Raw genomic sequence first — 27753 nt, 5'->3', positions numbered from 1 at the left:
ATGCACCTACTTCCATATTTTAGAACTTACTCTCCTTTTCCTAGTAGGGCACTTTCCATGCAAATTAAGCAAAGCAAGTTGGGGAAACTACACAGGTAATAAAAACCAGTGCTCCAAATAAGGCTTGAATTCATAATCCCAGCAGTAGCCCCCTCTGCGCTAACCAGTTGCACCAGTGCAGGTGCTTCTCAGGCCTTGGCTACACTTGCAAATTTGCAGCGCTGCAGCAGGGTGTGAAAACACACCCTCTCCAGCGCTGCAAATTGCGGCGCTGCAAAGCGCCAGTGTGGTCAAAGCCCCAGCGCTGGGCGCGCGGCTCCCCGCGCGGTACGTTATTCCCCACAGGGAGGGGGAGTGCGGACAGCGCTGGGAGAGCTTTCTCCCAGCGCTGGCGCTTGACTACATAGCGCTTCAAGCGCTGCGCGGCAGCGCATTGAAGTGCAAGTGTAGCCAAAGCCATAGGCAAAGCTGGGAAGCCGGCAGTTATCAGTCTCTGTGATTCACACCTTTGCCTGGTAATTGAAAGGCTGATGCATCAAACCTAATTCAAGATGCGGCTTTTCAGCCATGAGACTCGAGGACACTTTGACAGAAAGAAAATGTCCTCTGTTTTGGTTTAGCCCCAATTGACTCCTTCTGCCCGTCTTCTCCCCCTCCCTCCAGTCTCTTTCCTTCCCCACTGGGGCCGTGCAGAGAGGAGCCCCAGTCAGTCTCTGTCACAGAGTCTGTATCCCATAAAGGGAGGGAGGGTTTCTCCAAAACATTGATAATGTGGGGGAGGGTGGGCATGGTTAGGGGAGAAAGGATGGAGAATTAACAGTGGGGCCCAGAGAGATTCCCCAGATTGGGAGATCCCTGCTGCCCCCATCAGCCAGCTGTGGGAAGAACAACTTGGGATTGCTTGGGGAAGCCACCTTTAAAAACACAAGTGTAACATGCTAGTTACATTTTAATAAGACCAAAGCCTCCTCAATCCCAGGGTCACGATCACTGGAATGATTTTGCCTTGATATTTTACCAGCCGCAGACACAAAGCAAGTCAAATTACAGTTTCCATTCGGAGTCAGTGCACACACAAGAATCCGGAGGCTTTTAATTCCTTAGGTTCTGCTGCCATTTCATTTCTGTCCTGTTCCAAGATTTATCATTGTGCAAAGCAACGTTAGGCCCTTGGGAGTGTCCCCCTCAGTGCTGCCTGCCACCCTTGGGCAATTTAAAAGGGCCCGGAGACCCCCGCCACCACCGCCAGCAGCACAAGGGGACTAAGGCAGTTTCCTGCCCGCCTTCACTCCATGTGGCACGTCACTCCCGGAAACGGCTGGCACGTCCCTGGTGTGGGGGAGGTCTCCGTGCACTGCCCCGCCCTGAGTGCCAACTCTGCCAACTGTGGCAATGGGAGCTGCAAGGATGAAGTCTGCGGGCAGCCATGCACAGAGACACCCCTGGCCCTCCCGCTTAGGGGCTGCTGCCAGAGGAGGGTGCAGGTTGCTTTTGGGAGATGCCCGAGGTAAATGCTGCACCCATCACCCGCTCCTGCACCCCCAACCCCAACCCAGACCCCACACCTGCACCCAAACTCCCTCCAAGAGCCTGCCCCCCACACACCCTGCTGCAGCACAACCCCCTGACTGAGCCCAGGCCCTGCACCCAAACTCTTTCCCAGACTCCAAACCCTCTCCCTCCCACACCCAAACTCCCTCCCAGAGCCTTAGGCAGGTGTAGGGGGGTGGGGGTGGGGCAGGACTTGGTCCCATTCTGGGCACCACCAAAAATTGTACAAACCTGCCGCCCCTGTCCAGCCCAACCTTCTGCTGATGCACCTCAGCCCACACCCCTGCAGGGTTTGAAGCTTCCATTGCTCAAACTCCAGGACACTGAGGGATTTCAGCTCCCCTTTGCCCAGAGGGAACCTTCACCCAACTCCCAGCCAGGTTCTTGTCCATGGGATCACTGTAGGGGGGCTGTGTCCCTCGGTGTATTTTCTCTCTCTGTGACAGGCCAGGGTGCAATAACTGGGGCATCTGAGCACCCAGGACCTTCTGTGGGGCTGCCATTCCCCTTCCCCTTCTGTGATCTCATCAGTCATTGACTCCAGCCTCTTTTCTACCCATCGTCAGCATCATCCGAAGCAAACTGCACTCACCTCAAAAAGACAGAGAGTCCTGTGGCACCTTACAGACTAACAGACGTTTTGGAGCATGAGCTTTCATGGGTGAATCCCCACTTTGTCAGATGAATGTCATGGAAATTTCCAGGGGCACATATAAATATGCAGGCAAGAATCAGTCTTCTAGCAGCTGAGGTGTGAGCATTAAGGGAGGAGGAATTGCTTTCGTAGTTGGCTAGCCGGGCACAGAATTCCCACTCCATTCATCTGATGAAGTGGGGATTCACCCACGAAAGCTTATGCTCCTGTACGTCTGTTAGTCTATAAGGTGCCACAGGACTCTGTCTCTTTTTACAGATCCAGACTAACACAGCTACCCCTGTGATACTCAAAAAGACAGTGTCCCCTGGTGGGTGTAAATCACTGACCTCTCTCCTCTCTGAGCACTGACTGCCCCTGTGTTTCCTGGCCTCTCAGTCTGTGCAGATGGGACCTTTCCCTCCAGTGCTGGAGGATTCTCCCTTCTAATCTACCCTTGTCCCAAGCAGCACAGCGGGTGGGAATCTTAAATGTACCAAGGTGACTTAGGAGCAGAACCCCACCCCCATGCAATTGGCACTTGCCCCTTACTGAGCAGGATTGAAACTGGTGCAGGGAGACTGGTGGGCCACATCCCCTCTGGGCATGAGCAAAGCACCAGGGTGAAAAAATGAACTTGGAGATGCTGGGGATTGAACCCAGGGCCTCATACATGCAAAGCATGTGCTCTACCACTGAGCTACATCCCCACACAGGTTAGGTAAACTATGGATTACACTCAGAGCCCTCCTGTTTCCACTGCATCCAGTGACCTATAAGCCTCACGAGAAGCCCTTTCCCCTCTCTGAGGGCCAGACCTGCTCTCCCACAGCTTACTTGCTCATAGGGGTCACTTTTCAGCAGGGCCAGATTCTATGTGTGGGGCAGAGAGAGTTTGTGCTCTGGACTCAGGGTGCAGAGATACACTCAGCCCTCTCCCCTGCATTGGGTGGGGGGGTGCTGCCACCCTGTGCTGCAAGGTCATGATGGGGGATGCTGTGAGCAGCTCAACACCTCACCCTGGCGGCAGAAGTGGGGTGGGGAGCTCCAGGTGTTTCCACCTGCCTGTGAAGTCCAGCTTTCCCCAGCACATTCACTGCAGTGCAATTGGGTCACTGTTTCCATGGCTGAACAGCAAAGAATCACTCCCAGTTTCCCTTCTATCAGCAGCAGGATTAGCCTGTGTCAGTGATTAATGAGGTGGATCTTGTGGTAGATTGTTATTCATTCCCCACCTTGACAATTCACACAGTCCCTTTCCTACTCAAATCTCCAGCAGCTCGGTGATCCTGGTAGCAGGGGTTGGGTCCTGAGATTTTCAGGGTTCTTTCCCCCTCCCCCTCCACCTGGAGTGAACTCAGCTTTTCCCCCATCCCAGACAATCCATGAAATAACAACAGGGGCATAAAGAAAGAGGGGAGGGAACATCTCACGGCCAGGGCTGGATGTGCCCAGGGCCCCCTGCTTGTGCATTGTTTCCCTGGAATTTGGCCCCCTGCTTTGCACAAGGGACAGAGAAAGATCTTGCTGTTCCTGTGTCTGTGCAAGGAAAATTGTGCTTCCCTAGGAAAGAGAGGCGGGAAATGGCTCCATGATGGGACAATATCCTCAGGATTAAGACCTAAGGACTCAGGCTGAGAACTGATTCAACTCCACTCGTCTGGGATTTAAGAAATTGTCTTTCATGGAGCAGGGCCAGATCCAGCGTTTTTGCTGCCCCAAGCAGAGGGAAAAATAAAAAAGCTGCAAGTCCTCCCCTCCAAACTGCTGCTGAAGCCTCCTCTTTCCATTGACCACCCCAGGGACCTGCTTGCTGCCTTGAGCCAGCCATGGAGACACTGGGAAGATGGGGGGAATCAGGAGAATCCCATGGATTTGTTTACATTGCAAGTGAAGAATAACTGAAGCATTTCTGGTTTAAAGTCACTTTTACCTGACTGGGAATTGAACCCAAGTCTTGGCAGTGAAAGTGCCAAATCCTAACCACTAGACCACCAGGGAAGTGATGATGGTGCTGTTCTTCTCACTTATACTACACTTTCTTAGGCTACTTTCTAGCCACTTTCTGAAACTGCTCCATTGTCCATTCCCTGAGGGGCTAAGAGCAGAGAACCCCTGTGCTCAGGGTCACAACCTCAGCCCAACCCAAGCCACTGAAACAAACTCAAATCATGCTTCCTCCAGCAGGATCACAGAGACACACAAAAAAACCCATGAGGAACAATCCTCCTCTGCCTTCATTTAACCCATTGCAACCCTCTCAGCAGCCGACTCTTGCAGGAAGGACACTGAGCTGATAGGAGCTCTGGCATAGAGACCATGGGAGGGGTGTTGCTCCCCCTGGGTGTGAGCTGATCACATTCTGATTCCATGTAATGGGGCTCTGAGCTTTGCCATCTTGTGAGTTCTGAGTGCTGAGCCCCCCGGACCCTTCTGCTGGGAGCATGGGGATTGCACAACAGCTGCAAGCCCTTTTCCCTCCTCCTCTGCTTCCCCAGACCTTCCCCACAAATGGTTGTATCAGATGATGGAGGGATCTAAGGACCTGCAGGTTTCCCTCACCCACCTTTTAAAGCAAACAGTGATTCCCTTCTCTGACACTCCTGGGCCAGGCTTCTTTTAAGTTTTTCCTCAGGGGACCTGATTCCCTTTGAAAATGTGTGTGGGGGGGGAACTGGCTTGTCTACCCCCTTTCTGGGAGCTGAGAAGCTTTTTCAGACTCTCCCCTACTAGATGAGTCCAACAGCACCTCCCCTTGGTGGGAGAATCCTAAATTCAACCCTCCCACCCTGGTTACTCTGACCAGCTGATGGCGACAGCATGCTAAATCAACCCCAGCTCTCTGGGCTAGAGAGCAGCATCTAACCAGCCTTGTGACAGGGCCGGTTTGCTCGCTGGAGACATAACAAACCAGGAAAGAAGGCAAATGTCAGACAGGGAACCTCAGCTCACAAATAAACACCCTTAGGCTCCTTCTACACTGCGACTGGGCAGTTGACTGACTTCAAATCTAGCTAGCTCAGTTGGTGGAGCATGATGGTCTTTCAGGGTGTGAAAAACTCCAAAACCAGTATAATGAAGCTGACCTAAGCCGTGGTTAGATAGTGCTAAATGAAAGGAAAGAATGTTCTGTCAATGTAGCTATTACAGGGATGGAAAACCCCTCCACTCACTGTAGCAGCTGTCTACTCCACAGTGCTAGAGCAGCATTTTAAGTGTAGCCAACCTCACAGTGAGACCAAATCTGCCTCTAGTTTGGCTCTGTGGACACTCAGGTACTACCAACATACTAATGCCTCCATAGTTGGCAGGATTCAAACCTGTGTGGGGAGAACCCAATGGATTTCTAGTCTATCACCTTAACCACTCAGCCACAAGTACTTAATGTACAGTTACTTCACTACACCATGATTCTGTTCTCACAGAATTGTCACTTCAAATGGCTCAGACCAGCTTCCCCAGCACACTCACGGCTGCATTAGTGTAAGTGTGTCCATGGCTGAACAGCAAGAGTTCCTGCCCATTTCCCTTCCAGCTGGAGCAGGATGAGAGTGTGTTTGTGGTTAATGACATTGCTATACGTTGTTGTTCATTCTCCACACTGACAATTCAGACAGTCCCTTTCCTATTCGAATCTCCACCATATCATTCCAACAGCCGGGGTCAGGATTTCTCTGGGGCACTGAAATGTTTCAGGGGGTTGAACTCAGCCTTGCATTCCATCCCTGATGTTTCATGGACTAACAGCAGCAGCATAAAGAAAGAGCTGAGCCAATATCTCACTGTCAGAGGTGAAGGTGGCCACGTCCCCTCTGTCTGACCATCGCCATTGCAGGAGAGAAGGTTTCAATGGAATCGAATGCCCTGGCTCAGACAAGAGACACAGGGAGGTTTTGCTGTTCATGGATCTGTGCAAAGGAAATTGTGTCTCTGTGTGAAATTGAGGAGGGAAATGAAATGTTCACATGGTGGCCCAATGCCCTAACAAATGTGGGTGAAGGAGTCAGGCTGGAAAATGATTTTACAGGAGTTTGTATCAATTTATTGCCCTGATTAAAAGCTATGGCTAAAAGGCAGCCACTGTTGTTAATACTTGAACCTGTGTAGGGACACCCCAGTGGGCATCAAGTCTATTGCCTTCACCAGGGGCAGTCGATTATTTTATCAAGATCTAAATGTCTTGGTCAAGATATAGTCAATGTCTAGACTCCAGAGAAAATAATACACTGATGATAATAAGAAGAATTTAGAAATAATTTGCAGTCACTATGGGCATAACTATGATGATTGTCTCGTGTTTCACTCTTTATATCTGGCACCACCACTGCCTTTCCCTTTAGTCTTGTAGTTTACCAAGGGTAAAACTAAACATCTCTTCAGATACAAGGGAGTGTTTGTGTTCATTCCTGTTAGCTACACAGGGGTTTCATGTAGTTGCTTTCAATCCTCTGGCTCTGCCCTGATAAGTAACATTTCAGGGTGTCACTGAACTGAAGGAGGGAGATAATTTTTTGACAGATTACGCTGCCTCTTAAAGGTGTTTGTCTGGCTGGCAGCCCTGGTTCCCAGGACTCTCCTGAGGGAAGAAAGTTTCTGTGCAAAATACTAAAACTTTTAACAGAGAGGAGGGAAAGGCAATGGCCACATGATGGGGCCAGTATGTACCACAACATGGTTCTTTTATATGGGATGACTCTGAACATTGACTGATCTCCACTCCCTTGGATTTGAAGAGATGTTTAGTTGTGCACTTAGGAACCTAGAAGGCTGAAGCAATTTTATGGATGGTGACACTACGATTGAAGGGTTATTTAATGTTGTAGAAATTGTTAAAAACACTGAGCTTAAACTGGAACTGCCTGTTATTAAAGGCTGGTTTCCCCACGTCAGTTCCACAAGCTCTGCTAGAAACACCCTGGGTTCTCTCCTGCCTCGGTGGGAACTAGAGGGAATCGTCCCCTGCTGCCCTTGGCTCCAGGCTGGTTTTTCTGGGGAGGGGGTGTGGAATTGATTTGTTTGCTGTTGAGAAGGGAGCCGGGCCAGTTCTCAGGGAACGAGAACTCCCAGCATCTTCCCAGCCCAGCCCAGGCTGCTGCCCTGTCCCAGCCTCTGTTCCCCTGGGGGCCCTGCGTGTTTGACTCTAGAGCAGGCCGGGAGCAGCAGCTGAGGCAGAGGACAGCCTGGGCCGGGCAGATAAGAAGGAGTTTAGCAAGCAAAAAAGGTAAAATGGCAGTGGAGTATTACCTTGGACTCGACGGCTTTTCTCCATTGGTCTGTCTGCTCTGGGGCAGGGACAATAACACGTCCTGCTGCATTCGTTATTTCAAAGGGCGGTTTAGGATTTTCAGTCTCACACACGGTGCACAAAGCAGAACTCAACCTTTGGCGTAAACTAAATAAGCTGCTCACAGATTCTGGCAGCCACAATGAGCATTTGGGTGAGAGCTCAGACCTGCCCCTGTCCCAGAGGAAGGGGGTCATCTGTGTGGGGACTGGACCACTGACCTACCTGCTCCTAACTCCCAAACGTTCAGTAACTCTATTGTCAGTGCCTGTGAGTGTTATTTAAACCATAAGAAAAACCACACTGGGCCAGACCAAAGGCCCATCTAGCTCTGAATCTTGTCTTCTGACAGTAGCCAATGGCAGGTGCCCCAACAACCAGGCACCACTGGGAGTTGAACCCAGGATCTCCTGTTTACAAAACAGATGCTTTAAGCCAGGGTGCCTGTGGGTAGCTATAACACAGTGTCTGCCCACACCTGACTCCTTGCCATTGCCACTGGGGCCTGACAAGCTTTGCTTTTGTTTGGATTCTGTAAAGCCGAGGAGCAGGTGAAGTTTTACTCCCAAGGTGGGTGTGTGATTCTTTGCACAGGTCTATGCTGCAAAATTAGGTCGGTTTAACTACATTACTCAGGGGTGTAAAAAAATTTACCCCCCCCCCAAGCAATGCAATTCTATCAACCTAACCCATGTGCAGACAGCGCTGTGTCAACAGGAGGGCTTCTCCCATCAACAGAGCTTGGGGAGGGACTTGGTTAGTGACGACCCAGAGAACAGGTGGCCCATGACTCTTGCATGTCGGGAGGCTGGGCATGAGCGCTGGAAGCTCCCTAGAAGTTAGTCCACCTCTTGCTCGCTCCTCTCCTCCCTCCTCCTTACCTGCTGCTCGTGCCTCTACACCCTCTGCCCCAAGGTCTGCCCACCACCCACACCTCTCTGCCCCTCCTGTGACACCCATCCTGCCTGCCACCCACACCTCTCTGCCCCTCCTGTGACACCCATCCTATCCACCACCCACACCTCTCTGCCCCTCCTGTGAGACCCATCCTGCCTGCCACCCACACCTCTCTGCCCCTCCTGTGACACCCATCCTGCCTGCCACCCACGCCTCTCTGTCCCCTCCTGCCCAGCCCAGCCCAGCCCAGCCCACCCCACCGCTTGCACCTCTCTGCTCCCACCCTGAGACCCGCTGTACCCACCTCTTTCTTCATGCTGCTGTTGTTATTCCATGAATCGTCAAGGATGGAATAAAAAGCTGAGTTTACTCCAGAGTGAGGAAAGAAAGGAGCCACCAACCCCCTGGCAAAGCTCAGTGCCCCAGAGAAAACCTGCCCCCTGCTATCGCAATCACTGATGTGCTGGGGATATGGCGGGAAAGGGACTGTCTGAATTAAGGCAGGGCCCAGAGGATGGAGGCGGGGCAAGCGCTGGGGGTGGGCAGGGAAGTGACTCTGCACAAGCGGCCCCTCCTCAGCCCATCTCTGCTCCCCTGTGTCTGTGGCTCCCAGCGCTGCTGGCCCCACTGACATCCCCTCTCCCCCCCCCCGGCTCTGGCTCCCCTCAGGAGTGGCCGATCCAGCTCCAGGAGAGCAGGTGCCCCCTGGGAACAGGACAGGGGCCAAGTGTCCCAGCCAGAGCGGGAAGGGGGCATCCCAGGAGTTCTCAGATGGGGGTTTACAGCCCCTCGTGGGGGGGGTGAGGTTATTATGTGGGCAGGGGCGGCTCTAGGCACCAGCAAAACAAGCTGGTGCCTAGGGCGGCCAAATCTAGGGGGCGGCAGGCTGCGCCGGCGGACCTGCCGCAGTCATGCCTGCGGGAGGTCCACCGGAGCCCCGGGACGACCGGACCTGCCGCAGGCATGACTGCGGAGGGGGCGCTCGTCCCGCGGCTCGGCTGGACCTCCCGCAGGCATGACTGCGGCAGCTCAAGCGGAGCCGTGGGATCCGCGAACCGTCCGCAGCCGCGGGGGGTCCAGCCGGGCCACGCGGGACCAGCGGACCCTCTGCAGTCATGCCCGCGGGAGGTCCGCTGCTCCCGCGGCCCGGGCGCCTCGCGCATGACTGCTTGGGGCGGCCAAAACTGTAGAGCCGCCCCTGTATGTGGGGGTCACAAACCACCCAGCTCTGAAGGCAGCAGCAGTGAGGGTGGCAATGGAGCAAAGTCTGCTGTGAAAAGTGATATTGACAAATGTCTTCACACCCCCAGTGTTACACAGTAACTATTTTAAAAACCCTTTTCTGCTTATAACAATAATTCAATCGACGTGTGTTCTAGGATGAATTTAAAAGTGGTGAGAAAAGTTAAACTCATTTGAAAGAATTGGGTTATAAATTAAGCATTTAAAATAACGTTAAATATGAAAAAATGTGTTTTGAATTGATGGGGGGGAGGGGGTCGCACTCGGCACCTTGCTTTGTGCAAGGGGTCACCAGTTCCAAAAGTTTGAGCACCACTGGGTTACACAGGGAAAGAGCAAAGGGAGACCCTGAAACAGGCCTGCAGGGGAAATCCCCGGGGAGAGGGGTTCCCAGCTCACAGATCTTCCTCGCTCCAGTTACTGCCCCATCCCTGGGCTGTAGCTCCAGTGCCGAGGGCATCACAGATCCCCTCTCTGCCAACAGGGCTTGCACAGGTAGTTCCTTCTGCCAGGCCTCTGCCTCCCTGAATAACTGCGTAAATTCACTGGTGCTCCTCCCCTCCCCCTGCTTCTCTCTGTGACCCTTCTGCCAGTTGGAGTCGGCAGCAACATGGCCCAGGGTTCAATATCTTGGGGATCCTTTTTAACAACACAACACAGAACCCGCTCGAGCCCCCACCCAGTAACCTGGGACAATCCCACACCATCCCTGGGTGACTCTAGGGGCAATACTTCCCCTGGCCAGCACCGAGTCTGAGGCTGCGTCTACACTACCAATGCCAACAAGGGGTTCCACTCGACAACGATTCACAGCAGTGCGGCCCGACGCACGGTCATTTTCATCCTCTGAGTCAGGAAACCCACAAAAGCCTCTTCTTTTGTGCTGGGGCAGGCAAAAATAAGGGGACACTAAATTATGCTGATTGCTAAAAGCAGGTTTAGGGGGTTGTGTATTTTTGAAAAAAAAATCAATACTGATCCTTCTAACTAGCAGCATGAGATAAAGAAAAGAACCCAGACAAACCTTGTCAGTAACGGCTAATGTCGGTTTGTAGCTGGGGGAGCGAACAGTCTGAATGTGTGTGACCCGACCCCAGCCCCCACCCCCATATAGCGGTAGGGCTTGGCACTCTGTCTGTGCATTGGTGTGGTGGCTGAGTGGCTCACCAAGCAGCGACAATCCAAGCAGGTTCCCTGAGTCAGTTCTGCACCAAAAAAAAATAAAAATTCTGTGCACAATATTTTAGAATTCTGCAAATTTTATTTGCCAATAAATAAATAAATGTGGAGGCTCCAGCATGACAGTGGGGAGCAGAGGCTCCTGGATGCCCAGAGGTGGGATATCACCCTGCAGCCCCCTCTCCCCTCCAGGGAAACAGACTCTGTGGTGAGGCTGCACCTCTCTGCTGCCTACTCCAGGAGCCCCCAAAAGACTCCCCAGAACTGCTCATGAGGGGTGCATGACCACTCCTGTGGCTTCCCTATCAGAAAGTCAGATCAGCTGGCCCCGGGCGATTAGAAAGGCCCCGGGGGCTCCTGCCACTACTACCGGCAGCACCGTGGGGCTAAAGCGGATTCCTGCCCACCCTCGCTCTGCACGGCGCACCACTCCCAGAAGCACCTGGCACGTCCCTGTGGGGTGTGTCTCTCACACGCTGCCCCTGCCCCAAGCACCAACTCTGCCATTGGAACTGCGGCAATGGGAGCTGCAGGGGTGGTGCCTGTGGGCAGTGGCCCCAGGAGATTCCCCCCAGCCTCCTCCATGTAGAAGTTGCTGCCAGATGTGGGTGCGGGTCACTTTCAGGAGCTTCCCAAGATAAGGTGCCACACCCCAACACTCTGCCCCAGCCCAGATCCTGCACACACCCAAACTCCCTCCCTGAGTCTGCCACTGCCCCCCCTGCACCCCAACCCCTGCCCCAGCCCAGAGCCTGCACCTCATGCACCCAAATTCCCTCCCAGAGCATGCACCCCTCCTGCATCCAAACTGCCTCCCCTGCCCTGCCCATCCCACTCCCTCCCAGAGCCTTAGGCAGACGGGGGGGGGGGGGGGGAAAGGGGCAGGACTTGGACCCGTTCTGGGCATCACCAAAAGTTATATAAACCTGGCAACCCTGAGCTGGAGCCCTAGTCACTGCCCATCTCTCGCCCTCCAGGAGGGGACTCTGTGGGGCAGGGCTCTGCCGGGCTTTCTTCCTTCCTTTAATCACCGTGGAAGGGTGAACAGGGAGAGAATTTGTTCTTCTTTTCTGAACACACGCAGGCAGCTGGATTATTTCCAGGGCTGTAATAAAAAACCAAACCAGCAGAGGATGGTTTCGATCCGTCGACCTCTGGGTTATGGGCCCAGCACGCTCCCGCTGCGCCACTCTGCTATGGGGGGAGGGGCGGAGGTTTCCTGCAGGCTGTAGTCACAGTGCAGCTCCCAGCTGTGCCCTGGCGAGCTGTGCCCAGGGGATTTAGACGCTTTAGCGGCAGGTGATTGACACGCGCTGGGTCCCACCCCCAGCGCTGAACTGACCCGCGCTCGCTGCTTTCTCCGCCGGGGGCTCCTTGGTCCGATGGTTCAGCAGCACCAGCCCCGCCCCCGCTTTTCCCCTGGGGAGACCCGGCCCCTCTCCTGCCCCCTCCGGGCTGAGGCGGGTCCCGCTTCCCCGCGGGGCCCACCCCCCCCGCGAGGGGCCCGGGGGCGGGGCCAGGCCCGGGTAGGCGCCGCCCCTTCCTGCCCCCCCCCCCGGCCCGGCCCCCGCCCCTGTGTGCGGCAGCGGGGCCATGGCCGGGGCCGGGAGCGCGGCGCGGGGCTGCTCCAGCCCTGCAGCCCGCGGGGCAGCGCGGTGGGGCCGGGGGCAGCGCGGGGCGGGGACACGCGAGGGGCGGGGCCCGGGGGGCGGGGACACGCGTGGGGCGGACACGCTCCTGCCGGGAGGGGCCGGGCCCGGCTGCCTGGTTCGCCCCTGCCCGGGGTCCCCGCGCTCCCCGCGGCCGGAGCGGGGCTGCCCGGGGCTACGGGGCGAGTGGCCCGGGCGGGGCGGAGCCCAGGAGCTGCAGGGGCTGGAGCGCGGCTCGGCTGCAGAGCTCGGAGCCCAGGCTGGGCCCGGGAGCGAGGGGAGGGGAATCGGGGGCGGATTTGGTGTCAGAGCCGGGCTGGGGAGCGGATGGGGACTGTGGGGCTGCTGGGAGTTTGGGGTGCGCTGGGGATCAGGGCTAGGGGCCTGTGGGGCTGCTGGGAGTTTGGGGTGCGCTGGGGATCAGGGCTGGGGGCCTGTGGGGCTGCTGGGAGTTTGGGGTGTGCTGGGGGATCAGGGCTGGGGACTGTGGGGCTGCTGGGAGTTTGGGGTGCGCTGGGGATCAGGGCTAGGGGCCTGTGGGGCTGCTGGGAGTTTGGGTGCGCTGGGGATCAGGGCTGGGGGCCTGTGGGGCTGCTGGGAGTTTGGGGTGTGTTGGGGGGTCGGGACTGGGGGGGCTGTGGGGCTGCTGGGAGTTTGGGGTGCGCAGGGGGGGCCTGTGGGGGAGCTGGGAGTTTGGGGTGCGGTGGGGGGTCAGGGCTGGGGGGGACTGTGGGGCTGCTGGGAGTTTGGGGTGCGCTGGGGGGTCAGGGCTGGAGATTGGAGGATGTTTGGGGGGCTCCATGTTCAGATCTGGCCCTGCGGGGGCTTTGGGGGCTGGCGCTGGGGAAAGTGGGGGACTGTCTGAAGTTGGCTGCTTGGGATGTGGGTGAGCTGGGGGTTGGGCTGCACCCCTGTCACTGCAGCCTGGGGCCCTGCGTTTCCTCTGGAAAAGCTGCTCCCTGTTTCACCAGCTCCTCTCAGTCTGAGTCCCAGGGACCCTGCCCAGGCGTCTGCAGGGCAGGACGGGCCCTGAAATCTGGCAGCTGGGAGGTTTGCAGCAGTTTCTAACCCTCCCTCCCCTGCTTCTTCCAGGAGGTACCACAAAAGCATCTGGCCCCTCTGGGAAAAGAGAGAGAAGCAGCCAAAGCCGAGGAGCAGCGGCAAAGCGAGGAGCTGCTGGTAGGTGCCCAGAGCCCCCCGCCACTGGGGTTTGCCTGGCACAAGAATGACCTGGTGAGTGCAGGGCCCACCCTGCCTGCCTCAGCCAGGGACCCATCCCCGCTGGAGCCCAGGGAGCCTGCAGGGTCAGACACGGGGGTAACATGATGCCCTTAGGACGCAGGAGGCTGCTGGGCAGCACAGGGTCAGTCTGTGTTAGCCCAGAGCCCCTGCCCATGGGCTGTCTGGACGTCACAGTGACCAGGGATCTTTTCTAGCTCCTGCGGGGGATGGGGAGGAAGGAGATGAAACGTGGGCTGCAAAGATGGAGGCTTTGGCTCAGTGCACGTTGATGAGGTTTCGGGGAGAAGTGTCCCTCCTGTAGCTGTACATCCTGTAGGTGATGTACAGCTCACCCCGGCCCTGATCCCGCCTCCCTTCCTGGGATAAATGAACTTCCCATCACTCACCGCAAGAGATCTTGTGTTCTGGTAAATAACTCTGCCACCCGCCCCCAGGCGCATTTATGATTTTCCCCTGTTACCGAGCAGGTGAATTTCAGTGTTGATAACTGCAAAATAATGCACATTGGAAAAGATAATATCAAATACACATAAAATGATGGGGTCTAAATTAGCTGTTACCACTCAAGAAAGAGATTTTAGAGTCACTGTGGATAGTTCTCTGGAAACATCCACTCAATGTGCAGCGGCGTCAAAAAAGCAAACAGAATGTGGGGAATCATTAGGAAACAGAGAGACAGTAAAACAGAAATTATGCTATTGCCTCTATATAAATCCATGGTACGTCCACACCTTGAATACTGTGTGCAGATCTGGTCACCCCATCTCAAAAAAATACATTGGAATTGGAAAAGGTTCAGAGAAGGCCAACAGAAATGATGAAGGGTCCGGAACAGCTTCCGTATGAGGAGAGATGAATAAGACTGAGGCTATGGCTACACGCCGCAGCTTTTAGCAACACGGCTGTGCCGCTACAGCCGTGCCGCTAACAGGCGCACAGAGTAGCTGCTGTTTGTTGGCAGGAGAGACGTGCCAGTGTAGACAAAGCCTGAGACTGTTCAGCTTGGACAAGAGACTACTGGGCGGGGGGGGGAGGATATGGTAGAGGTCTATAAAATCGTGACTTGTGTGGTGAAAGTAAATAAGGAAGTGTTATTTACTCCTCATAACACAACAACTAGGGGTCACCCAGTGAAATGAATAGGCAGCAGGTTTAAAACAAACAAAAGGAAGTATTTCGTCACACAGCACATAGTCAACCTGTGGAACTCCTTGCCAGAGGATGTTGTGAAGGCCAAGACGCTAACAGGGTTCTAAAAAGAACTAGATAAGTTCATGGAGGACAGGTCCATTAGTGGCTATTAGCCAGGATGGGCAGGGATGGTGTCCCTGGCCTCTGTTTGCCAGAAGCTGGGAATGGGCAACAGGGGATGGATCACTTGATCCATGGGACACCTGGCATTGGCCACTGTCGGTAGACAGGATACTGGGCTAGAAGGACCTTTGGTCTGACCCAGTCTGGCCATTCTTATGTTCTATGTTCCCCTGTTACTGAGCCGCCCTCTCCCTGTTGCAGAAACACGGCAGCCGAGAGGCAGAAGATCGTCTGGGAGTCCATCACCTTAACAGTCCATCACCTTAACCACTCGTCCACCTCACCTAAACTATCAAGAAAGAGACAGGAGGAGAAATCTAAGGCCAGCAGAGCTAGGGACAATAAGGAGTTTTAAATACTAAGCAGAAGCAGGGGCTGAATGAGCTCCCCCCCTCACATCTAGTGAGGAGCTGGGGGAAAGACTTCAGGAACAGACCGTGTTTGCATAGACACACCTACTCTGCCTAGCTATGCAGCATGATGGGGCCGCTTTCCCAAAATGACCAGTTTTGGCTGCTGGTGGGTTACAAATCACTTTACAATTGAATGGAATGAAATGTTATTATCCTTCCTGCATGAGTGAAGGGCAGCAGAACATACCTAGTCCGTCCTGATGGAGGGCTGGGTGGGTGAGGAATAGCTTTTATTGGACTTCATAGCAGTGATTGAGAACATCACCCTAAACCAGTGGTCCCCAAACATTTCACTCTGTGCCCTCTTATCCATGGCTGTGGCCCCTCGGAAGCCGCGGTCAAGAACCGGGGCTGGGAGTGGGGCTGTTGCTTGCTGGGAAGAGGGGTGCAGACAGGGGTAAGGGGGTCGAGGCCGAGCAAGGAATCGGAGCCCCAGGCTGAGGGTGGGGTTGGGGAAGAGCTGGGGCAGAGTGGGGCTGAGCGCTGCTCCCTCCATGGGGGCTGGCTCAGGCCCTGAGGTGCCCCCATGAATGTTCCTCTGTGTCCCCCTAGGAGTCATGCCCCACATTTTGGGAACCACTGAACCCTACTCGCTAAGCAGGGGCTAGTGATGCCAAAGCCCAGGGAAAGGGAGAACAAGTGCAGGGCCCCCCAGCACTGGAGCCATGTGAAGGGGCTGCAGGAGAGGGGCAATGGCTGGTGGCTCAGGGAGTTAAGGGCAAAGGGGGCACAGCAGGGGCAGGAGTTAGGGGTGAAGGAGGTGCAAGGGCTGGGAGTGCAGGAGCTAGCGGTAAAGGGGGAGGGGGATCGTCCAGGGGCAATGGGGAAGTGCCAAAGTACAAGCTTTGCCCAGGGCACCATTTTCCCCTAATGCTGGTCTGAGCAAACAACTGGAAATGACCCTTCAGTGAGACCAGAACCATCGTGTAGAAAAGCCCCTTTGTTAAGTGTGGGTGGCTGAGAGCTTAGGGAGATGGGTTAGAAAGCAACAGGCGTCTTTCTGTGGAGGTTTGATTCTTGCCTGGTAGGCAAGGCTGGTGTGTGGTGTCTCCATGGCTGTACTTTCAGTGTCTGGTCTGCCACAGGGAGCCAAGTCTAGACATATTCGGAGGCTCTATGCCAGGGTTTCTCAAACTTCCTTTCACTACAACCCCTTTCTGCCAAAAAAAAACACCTTACTACATGGCCCTGGAAAGAGGGACCAAGCCCCTCTACACTGAGCAGAGGCAGGGGAGACAAAGCCTGAGCCCTGCCCCAGTTAGGGGAGGGCAAAACCAGAGCTTGAGGGATTCAGCCCTGGGTGGTGGGGTTCAGACATTTGGCTTCAGCCCCAGGCACCAACATGTCTAATGCCAGCCCTGGTGACCCCATTAAATCAGAGTCACATCCCACTTTGGGGTCCTGACCCACAGTTTGAGAACCACTGCTCTATGCTGAGGGGAGAGAGTTTTCCTGTGGGTGCAGTTATGCCACTTTGGAAGTGGTGGCAGCTATGTCAGTGGGAGAAGCTATATCAGTGGGGGTGCAAGCTGTGGTGTTTACCACATTTAAGAAGTTTAATCAAACCCCATTTTTAAAACCACCTGTGGTCTGGGAATGGCAAAGGAGCTCGATGAAGCAGGATTTGTCCTTCAAAGTCCTGGAGATCACGATTCCATACTCAGGTCATTGTGGGGGTATAGCTCAGTGGTAGAGTGCTTGACTGCAGCTCAAGTGATCCTCAAGTGGTCAGATTAGATGCTCTAATGGTCTCTTCTGGCCATAAAGTTGACTAATTTCTGAAAAACTGAGTGTAGCATTGGGAGCAGCGTCTGATGTTTTCCTGTCTATCCGGCTTGCTGCCTAGAACGAACGCTCCTTGAGTGGGGTGATCCACAGGGAGTAGCTCAAACCTCCAAAGTGCCTGGCCAGGGGCAGGACATTAGCCCAGCAAGGGAGGGGTGTGGCAGTGACATCACAAAGGCCTTTTGCAGGACCTCAGACTATTGGTCAAAGGTGGTGGGGAGGTTGTGACCTCACAGAGAGATGCTGACATCAGCCAGGCAGGACAGGGGCGAGGGGCCAGGGAAACCTCAGAGACCCCTGTGGCTTTGCTTCAGCAAGTCTCCTTCTCCAGGTCTCTCTTTGAGGACTGAGAGAGAGTATTCAGGTTCACGTACGTGAGCACCAGGAGGAACCTCTTTCGAGTTTTCCCCTTCCCTTTTCCTGATTTTACTAGAAAACAGCCATCCCTGTTTAGAAGGTAAGAGCCTCCTTGAGGTTTGAATCCTGTTCAGTCTGATCCATCAGGTGACAGTTGAATTCTAGGCATGGAAAACACGAACTTAAGGAGGCAGAATTTTATTCCACACCTGGGATTTTGTCCCTTAGAATCACTGGGGACATTTGAGTTTGTCCTTTTTGTTTCACCTTTTCCTCCATCCATCCCTCTCTCCTTTCTCTTTGTCTCTTGCTTCTTTTGTCCTTTCATCTGTTCCCCTCCCAACACCAGAAGGTGTGTGTGTGTGTTATGGGGAGTGCTCGGCAGCTCCCACTGTGGAAGGTCCACCCAAAAATGTGGGGCTGAAATAGTGCTCGGGCAGTGATCCCCACCGGTGACCTGGGCCATCCTTTGGGCTCTCTGGTGAGAACCCTCAGCTTCTCGTCCTCAGTCTCTACCCTGATTGGCTGAGCAGTGGGTTATTGACAGGGAGGAGACTCAGGTCCTTGTTCTCTTTTAACATCGAGTAAATAAGTCAGAACCAGTTCTATGTTTGATGAATTTTGCTGCTTCTCTGCATAAATGGTCTCTGAGCAGTTCATGATTTTCTCTAACATTGCAGTTCTCCTCAAATACTTGCTGAATAATTACTGGCAGCAAAGAGTCCTGTGGCACCTTATAGACTAACAGATGTTTTGCAGCATGAGCTTTCGTGGGTGTATACCCACTTCTTCGTGTGTTGCATCGGGAGGAGTTGGTATTCACCCACGAAAGCTCATGCTGCAAAACGTCTGTTAGTCTATAAGGTGCCACAGGACTCTTTGCTGCTTCTACAGAACCAGACTAACACGGCTACCCCTCTGATACTTGAATAATTACTGTGCACTGTTGTTGGTGTGGAGCTCATCGGAGAGCACTTTATTCAGGTCATTCAATGTCTGAAATTCAAGATCCGATGGTTAGTTTGAAAATCAGGGCTCTTGGGTCCTATTACCAACTCTGCCAGTGACTGGCTGTGTGACCTAAGACAAGTCAATTCTCCTTTCTCAGCCTTAGCTTCTCCCTCTTTCAAGTAGGGATAATAATGATCCGCTCCTACCTACCTCAACACACTGTCTCTCCCCACACACACTCACTGTCTCCACATTGCAGTTGGAAAGCAGCTGGCAATCTAGTAGGATGCCAATGGAACAATGGGAGAGAGAGACCTGCATCACTGAAAGTACAACCATGGAGACACCACACACCAGCCTTCCCTGCCTAGCAAGACTCAAACCTCCACAGAAAGACACCTATGTTGTTATACCCCAGCTCCCTAAGGCCTCAGCCACAACCACTTAACACGGGAGCCTTTCTACACTCGGGTTCTGTTCTCACTGAAGGGTCATTTCCAGTGGTTTGCTCACACCAGCTTCCCCAGCACACTCACTGCTGTGCAGCTCTGTACGTGTGGCCGTGGCTGAGCAGCAAGAATTCCTGCCCATTTCCCTACTGGCTGGAGCCTGGCTAGAGTGTGTCTGTGGCTAATGACGTTGCTGTAGATTGTTCGTTTCCTGCCTTGGCAATTCAGACAGTCCCTTTTCCCAACATATCTCCAGCACATCCGAGCTCCCTGCATCCAGGTCACGTTCCTCAGCCGGGCTGCATCAGGGGAGGGCAGAGAGCAGCAGCTTCTGATGCTCCCCTCCCAGCACAGCCCAGGTTGGATGGGGACAGTGACCAGGATGGATGGGGCACTTCGTGTTGCTCCTCGCTCCCCCCAACCCTCTATGGGGCCACGGAGGGACGCTGGGGGTGGGTGAGCTGCAACTTTGTGTCATCACTTGCCCCTCCCCACAATGTTCCTGCACCGGGTACAAGCAGGCGAAGTGTGTGGAGCCCCCAGAAGCCGTGTCTGACACTACACTGGCAGTGTGCACCTTCGCACTGCCGCAGGGTGCCCCTTTGATCACCGAGTGCCCGGCTGATTTGGGGCCCTGGAAAGTTTCCCATGTCGTCCCAAGCGCTAGAGGAGCTCCCATCCCCGCTCTGGCCCAGGGGCTGCAGGGACACTGAGCTTCTCTGGTCTCAGGGCTGCAGTGGCTGGGGAGGGTAAATGAGTGAGCAGGGTGGGGCCAGTGGGAAGGGGTGAAACAGAGGTGCCCAGTGGATGGGGCCGTGGGTGGAAGGCGTGGAAGGGTTGAAAGAGGGCAGGGCCGCAGGCAGAAGTGTTTGGGGCCATGGTTCTGGTGCCAGGGCTGCTGCCCCTGTTCTCCCTTTCCCTGGGTTTTGGCATCACTAGCCCCTGCTTAGCCAGTAGGGTTCAGTGGTCCCCAAAATGTGGGGCATGATTCCTAGGGAGACACAGAGGAACATTCATGGGGGCACCTCAGGGCCCAAGCCAGGCCCCATGGAGGGCAGGGAGGGAGCACCACTCAGCCCCACACTGTCCCAGCTCTTCCCCAACCCCACCCTCAGCCTGGGCCCCTGACTCCCAGCACAGCCTCGACCAGGGGCGGCTCTACAAATCAGGCTGCCCCAAGCAGCGCGGAGCGCTGCGCCGCCCTTCCCCAGTCCCGCGGCGGGTCCCCTCTTCCCGCGGCTCCGGCATCCTGGGGAGGGCGGTATTTGGCTCCGGTTGAGCTCCCGCCGGCATGCCTACGGCAGGTTCACGGAGCCCGGACGGACCTGCCGCATGCATGCCTGCGGGAGCTCAACCGGCAGCGGGAAGACGGGACCGCCGCCGCAGTTATGCGCGCAGGTCGGTCCGCTCGGCCCGGGCCGGTGAGCCGCAGGCCGGGCGGAGCCCCACCAAATGACGCCTCCCAGGATGCCGCCCCGCTGGTGCCTAGAGCCGCCCCTGGCCTCGACCCCCTTACCCCTGTCTGCACCCCTCTCCCCAGCAAGCAACAGCCCCACTCCCAGCCCCGGTTTTTGACTGCGGCTGCCGAGGGGCCACAGCCATGGCTAAGAGGGCACAGTGTGAAATGTTTGGGGACCACTGGTTTAGGGTGATGTTCTCAATCACTTCTACAAAGTCCAATAAAAGCAATTCCTCACTCATCCACCCACCCACCCATCAGGACCGACTAGGTATGTTCTGCTGCCCTTCACTCATGCAGGAAGGATAACAACATTTCATTCCACTCAATCCTGAAGTGATTTGTAACCCACCACCAGCCAAAACTGGTCATTTTGGGAAAGTGGCCCCATCATGCTGCATAACTAGGCAGAGTAGGTGTGTCTGTGCAAACACGGTCTGTTCCTGAAGTCTTTCCCCCAGCTCCTCACTAGATGTGAGGGGGGAGCTCATTCAGCCCCTGCTTCCGCTTAGTATTTCAAAACTCCATAGTGTCCCTATCTCTGCTGGCCTTAGATTCCTCCTCCTGTCTTTTTCTTGATAGTTCTGATGAGGTGGCAGAGTGGTTAAGGTGGTGGACTGCTAATCAATTGTGCTCTGCACACATGGGTTTGAATCCCATTTTCATCGGATGCATTTAGTCTTCACCCCTCCTTTGTAGACAACCATCTCCCCCTTTGGTACAATGACAGATCAAACAATGTTGCTTCTTGCAAACAAAAACCTTCTCAGAAACTCAGATTCCCCCCTTGCTTTAAATAAAATGTCTAAATCCCAGATTTCTTAAAAAAAAAATCTCTAGTCCCGTATTTCTTAGTTTTTATCTCAAAAGGTAACATCCTCATCATCTCCCCCAAACACCCCGGGACCTCCCCCAAATAATTGAAATACTCCCATCCTGAGCAAGGCTACAACAGTGAACCACAGCTAGTGTCTAGGCCAAGCTGTTCTGAAGGAGGCAACTCCAACATTTTCTCCCTGCTTCCCTTGGCAAGGTCTGACTGAGAAAACAAAATTCCCCAAACTGAAAATTTTCTGCTGAGAACCCAATACTAGTCTGTTTGGGGACTTTGGTTTGAATGTATTAATATTATTCTCTTCTGATTTCTGATCAGTTCAGTCTTTGTCCTCCAGGTGTGTTTCCAGATGTTGAGTTGTGGGGGAGAGAGGCCAAGTCATGATGTCTCTACCCCTCTTTCATAGTTTCTTCCAACTTGCTAGGAAGCTCCTTAGCTATGACATGAGTCAAGCAGTGTCCTTTGTTGCTGTGCTATCTCGGAGATGCCTGCATTGTACCCGGTTCCTGGGCTAGTCCTTGGCAGTGTGGATCCCTTTAATGGGCCAGCAGCGAGTCTGGCTCCTCCATTGTCACACCAGAAAGGCTGGCGATGGGCATTTCCCAACCCATATCTCAGTAACACACACAGGCCTTGGCTACACTTGCAAATTTGCAGCGCTGCAGCAGGGTGTGAAAACACCCTCTCCAGCGCTGCAAATTGCGGCGCTGCAAAGCGCCAGTGTGGTCAAAGCCCCAGCGCTGGGAGCGCGGCTCCCAGCTCTGTCCGTTATTCCCCACAGGGAGGTGGAGTGCGGACAGCGCTGGGAGAGCTCTCTCCCAGTGCTGGCGCTTTGACTACACTTAGCGCTTTGAAGTGCAAGTGTAGCCAAGCCCACAGAGCAAAACTTCATAACTTCCCAACCAATGCGAGCACACACAATCCAACATGATATTAATGTTCAACAGATCGAGACTTTTGAAATGACACCTCACCAGGCAGACTTTGTACAAACCATGTCATCATTATATGAGAGTGGTGAATATGGGGCTTGCAAGGTGCTGCTATGAGCACAGCGTGCCACACCTGGGCTTACATTGCAATGGAGACGTACCCTTAGAGTCCATCTCTCCTGGGATAAAGATGGCAGCAGGGCTGGCCTGGGTCATCTGACTTGGGCTCCTGGAGCTAAAGCTGAGGGGCAGATATTTGTGTTCATGCTGAAGCCTGGGCTCAGAAACCCTCCCCTCGCATGGGGCCTCAGAGGTTGGGCTCAAGCCCATATGTCTGCATTGTAATTTTATAGTCTTGCAGCCCAAGCCCCATAACCCTGAGTCAGCTGACCCGGGCTTTGAGACAGGTGCCCTGGGTGTGTTAATCACAGTGTAGACATAACATTAGGCTACGTCTCCAGTGCAATGAAACACCCTCGGCTGGCCCGTGTCGAGTTAATCAGGGCCATGCGGCTTGGTCTGGAGTAAAGTTGCAGTGTCCGTGTCTGGGCTCAGGCTCAGTCCCCTGCTCTAGGAGCCCAGAAGGGTGGGAGGGAGTTTAGCGAGTGGAAATGGTAAAACCGCAGGGGAGTATTACCCTGGACTCATGGCATTTCTCCACTGGTCTGTCTGCACTGGGGCAGGGACAATAACACGTCCTGCTGCATTCGTTATTTCAAAGGGTGGTTTAGGATTTTCATTCTCAGACACTGGGCACAAAGCAGGACTCAACCCTCGGCATAAACTAAATGAGCTGCTCACAGATTCTGGCAACTGCAATGAGCCATTTGGTGTGAGAGCTCAGACCTGCCCCTATCCCAGTTTTGGTGTCCTCATTAGAAAAAACATGTTGTGAAATTGGAGCTGGGGCAGCAAAGAGCCATCAAATGTTCTGAGGGCTGGAGAAAAATGCCTTCTAGTGAGCTACTGAATGAGCTCAACCTGTTTAGCTTATCAAAAGATTGAAAGGTGACGTCATTGAAGTGTTGAAGGACCTTAATCGAGAGAAAAGATTGGGTATTAAAGCAGAGAAAGGCATAACAAGCCCCAATGGCTGGACGGTGAAAAGAGACAAATTCATATTACAACTAAGGCACAAATATTCAACAGCGAAGATGATTCACCACAGGAACAAGCTATCAGGCAAAGCGGTGGATTCTCCATCTCCTGATGTCATTTAATGAAGACTAGATGCCTTTCTGGAATGTGTTTGCCCGAAAAGTAGCTATTGTGTCATACAGGAGGCCTGTGATAAGCCTGAAAAACTGAGTGTAACATTGGGAGCAGTGTCTGATGTTTTCCTGTCTAGCCGGCTTGCTTCCTAGAACGAACGCTCCTTGAGTGGGGTGATCCACAGGGAGTAGCTCAAACCTCCAAAGTGCCTGGCCAGGGGCAGGACATTAGCACAGCAAGGGAGGGGTGTGGCAGTGACATCACAAAGGCCTTTTACAGAACCTCAGACTATTGGTCAAAGGTGGTGGTGACCTCACAGAGAGATGCTGACATCAGCCAGGCAGGAGAGGGGCGAGGGGCCAGGGAAACCTCAGAGACCCCTGTGGCTTTGCTTCAGCAAGTCTCCTTCTCCAGGTCTCTCTCTGAGGACTGAGAGAGTATTCGGGTTCACGTACGTGAGCGCCAGGAGGAACCTCTTTCGAGTTTTCTCCATCCCTTTTAGTGATTTTACTAGAAAACAGCCGTCCCTGTTTAGAAGGTAAGAGCCTCCTCAAGGTTTGAAACCTGTTCAGTCTGATCCATCTGGTGACAGTTGAATTCTAGGCATGGAAAACACGAGCTTAAGGAGGCCGAATTTTATTCTGCTCCTGGGATTTTGTCCCTTAGAATCACTGGGGACATTGGGGTTTGTCTTTTTTGTTTCACCTCTTCCTCCCTCTCTCCCTCCTTTCTCTTTGTCTCTTGCTTCTTTTGTCCTTTTTCCTGTTCCCCTCCCAACACCAGGAGGTGCGTGTCATGGAGGAGTGCTCTACAGCTTCCACTGTGGGAGGTCCACCCAAAAATGTGGGGCTGAATTAGTACTCAGCCAATCAGGGCCGGATTAATCTTTTGTGGGCCCCAGCACCAAACGTTTCTGTTCTCCTCCTAATACCAGGAGCGGGGTGTGTGTGTGTTGCGGGGGAGTGCTCTGCACCTCCCACTGTGGGAGGTCCACCCAAAAATGTGGGGCTGAAATAGTGCTCGGGCAGTGATCCCCACCGGTGACCTGGGCCATCCATTGGGCTCTCTGGTGAGAACCTTCAGCCTCCCGTCCTCAGTCTCTACCCTGATTGGCTGAGCAGGGGGTTACTGATAGGAAGGAGACTCAGGTGCTTGTTGTTCTCTTTGAAGACCAAGTAAATAAGTCAGAACCAGTCATATGTTTGACAAATTTTCCTGCTTCTCTGCATTAATTGTCTCTGAGCAGTTCATGATTCTCTCTAACATTGAGAACTGGTTAAAAGACAGGGAACAAAGGGTAGGAATAAATGGTAAATTCTCAGAATGGAGAGGGGTAACTAGTGGTGTTCCCCAAGGGTCAGTCCGAGGACCAATCCTATTCACCTTATTCATAAATGATCTGGAGAAAGGGGTAAAAAGTGAGGTGGCAAAGTTTGCAGATGACACTAAATTGCTCAAGATAGTTAAGACCAAATGAGACTGTGGAGAACTTCAAAAAGAGCTCACACAACTAAGTGATTGAACAACAAAATGGCAAACGAAATTTAATGTGGATAAATGTAAAGTAATGCACATTGGAAAAAATAACCCCAGCTATACATACAATATAATGGGGGCTAATTTAGCTACAACAAATCAGGAAAAAGATCTTCGAGTCATCATGGATAGTTCTCTGAAGATGTCCACGCAGTGTGCAGAGGCAATCAAAAAAGCAAACAGGATGTTAGGAATCATTAAAAAGGGGATAGAGAATAAGACGGAGGATATATTATTGCCCTTATATAACTCCATGGTACACCCACATCTTGAATACTACGTACAGATGTGGTCTCATCTCAAAAAAGATATACTGGCATTAGAAAAGGTTCAGAGAAGGGCAATTAAAATGATTAGGGGTCTGGAACGGGTCCCATATGAGGAGAGATTAAAGAGGCTAGAACTTTTCAGCTTGGAAAAGAGGAGACTAAGGGGGGTGTGGCAAATTCAGGCCAATTAACTACCTGGAGAGGGGTAACAATTAGCCAGGAAGGCTTAGCCAGCAAAATAAGGTTCAGCTGGGGCAGGGGTTGGAAAGAAACTAATCAGGTTCAGCTGGCCCCAGTTGCTAGAGACCTTTTTAAACCCTCCCTGACAAGGAAGCCAGGGGGGAAGGAGGACGAGAGAAGCAGGGCAGCTGCCAGCAAGGAGGGACAGCTGAACTCTGAGACTCGCTGCAGGACGGAGGGCATTCTCCCCAGGGGAGGAAAAGAAACTAGAACTAGGAGGCTGGCTGAGAAGGAATCAGCCCGGCCTTGGGAGATTGAGAAGGGTTTTTTTTTCCCTTGTGCCTAGCCTGTGCCTCTGAAGCTAGGACGGACTGAGCTAACAAGCAGAGGGGCAGGTATTTTGCCACACGGGACATGATAGAGGTATATAAAATCATGAGTGATGTGGAGAAAGTAGATAAGGAAAAGCTATTTACTTACTCCCATAATACAAGAACTAGGGGCCACCAAATGAAATTAATGGGCAGCAGGTTTAAAACAAATAAAAGGAAGTTCTTCTTCACACAGCGCCCAGTCAACTTGTGGAACTTCTTGCCTGAAGAGGTTCTGAAGGCTAGGACTATAACAGGGTTTAAAAAAGAGAACTGGATAAATTCATGGAGGTTAAGTCCATGAATGGCTATTAGCCAGGATGAGTAAGGAATGGTGTCCCTAGCCTCTGTTTGTCAGAGGGTGGAGATGGATGGCAGGAGAGAGATCACTTGATCATTACCTGTTAGGTTCACTCCCTGGGCTGCTTCTGCTCTACAACTATGATTGTCTTTTTACACCAAAATCACTAACTTGAGCAGCCAATTCCATGTACAGTCCTAGTGGATGTAAGACACAGGTAGCTTTTGCCTCAGGGTAGCTTGGCGGCATCAACCCTCTCTCCCCGACCTGGAGCTGATGAACATTCCTGGCTGGAGGGACACACGCTCCTATGAGTCAAAAGGAAAGGAGTTGATAGAAAAGATCACAGAACTGACCCCAAAGAAGGGGGAGCTGCAAAAGGCAGAAGGAGGCAATTCATCTGGGGGAGCTGAGAGACCACGGTGAAGATGGTGCAGAGATCACTATATTGGAATTAGCAAATGTGATTTTTTAAAAAACAAATCTTTGGCCAGCCCTAATCAAGGCATTTCTCACAGTTCTCTCCCATTTGGATTTTCTGATATCTAATAGGGAATGACCTCTGATTGAAGCTTTTCCCAAATGCAGAGCATGTGCAGAATCTCTCTCCACTGTGGATTCTACGACGTATGACAAGGTCTGAGCACTCAATGAAGTTTTTCCCGCACTCAGAGGATGTGTAGGGTCTCTCTTGTGTGTATTTTACGATGTGAGATAAGGTTTGAGTTTTGACTGAAGCTTTTCCCACACTCAGAGCACGTGCAGGGTGTCTCTCGTGTGGATTCTCTGATGTACGATAAGATTTGAGCTCCGATTGAAGCTTTTCCCGCACTCAGAGCATGTGTAGGGTGTCTCTCCGGTGTGGATTCTCTGATGTACGATAAGGTCTGAGCTCCGTTTGAAGCTTTTCCCGCACTCAGAGCATGTGTAGGGCGTCTCTCCGGTGTGGATTCTACGATGTTTAATAAGGTCTGAGCTCCGATTGAAGCGTTTCCCGCACTCAGAGCATGCGTAGGGCGTCTCTCCAGTGTGGATTCTACAATGTGTGATAAGGTCTGAGCTCCAACTGAAGCTTTTCCCACATTCCGAGCATGTGTGGGGCTTCTCTCCTGTGTGGATTCTATGATGTTTGATAAGGGTTGATCTCCGACTGAAGCTTTTCCCACACTCAGAGCATGTGTAGGGCAGCTCTCCTGTGTGGATTCTACAATGTGTGATAAGGTGTGAGCTCTGATTGAAGCTTTTCCCACACTCAGAGCACGTGTAGGGCGTCTCTCCAGTGTGGATTCTACGGTGTGTGATAAGCTTTGAGCTGCAACTGAAGCTTTTCCCACACTCCGAGCATGTGTAGGGCAGCTCTCCTGTGTGGATTCTACGATGTGTGATAAGGTGTGAGCTCTGATTGAAGCTTTTCCCACACTCAGAGCATGTGTAGGGCATCTCTCCAGTGTGGATTCTACGGTGTGTGATAAGGTTTGAGCTGCAACTGAAGCTTTTCCCACACTCCGAGCATGTGTAGGGCAGCTCTCCTGTGTGGGTTATCTGATGTGCGATAAGGGTAGAGCTCTGATTGAAGCCTTTCTCACACTCAGAGCACATGTAGGGTCTCTCTCCTCTGTGGATTCTCTGATGTGTGAAAAGGTCTGAGCTCTCATTGAAGCTTTTCCCACACTCATGCCATGTGTAATGTGTCTCTTCCAAGTTGATTCTC

The 27753-nt window shown here is 53.1% G+C and overlaps 1 protein-coding gene and 2 non-coding genes across 3 annotated transcripts in view; all 3 read right to left on the bottom strand.

Moving 5' to 3' along the window:
* The window catches only part of LOC120375572 (zinc finger protein 850-like), a gene marked incomplete at both ends in the record, with an annotated part of 169196 nt that extends 141681 nt beyond the window's left edge, over window positions 1-27515 (bottom strand). Inside the window, one exon of the mRNA XM_039496265.1 lies at window positions 26802-27515. Coding sequence (XP_039352199.1) covers window positions 26802-27515 — 714 coding nt within the window. The remainder of the gene's footprint in view (window positions 1-26801) is intronic.
* On the bottom strand, window positions 2824-2895 carry TRNAA-UGC. The gene has a single exon. It is a non-coding gene; the product is annotated as a tRNA-Ala (tRNA).
* Window positions 4115-4186, bottom strand: TRNAE-UUC. Its single transcript has one exon. It is a non-coding gene; the product is annotated as a tRNA-Glu (tRNA).
* Window positions 27516-27753: the final 238 nt, after the last annotated feature.

Source organism: Mauremys reevesii, linkage group 12 (genome assembly GCF_016161935.1).
Source record: "Mauremys reevesii isolate NIE-2019 linkage group 12, ASM1616193v1, whole genome shotgun sequence".
Classification (NCBI taxonomy): domain Eukaryota; kingdom Metazoa; phylum Chordata; order Testudines; family Geoemydidae; genus Mauremys; species Mauremys reevesii.
This window is presented reverse-complemented; position numbering and strand designations above follow the sequence as displayed.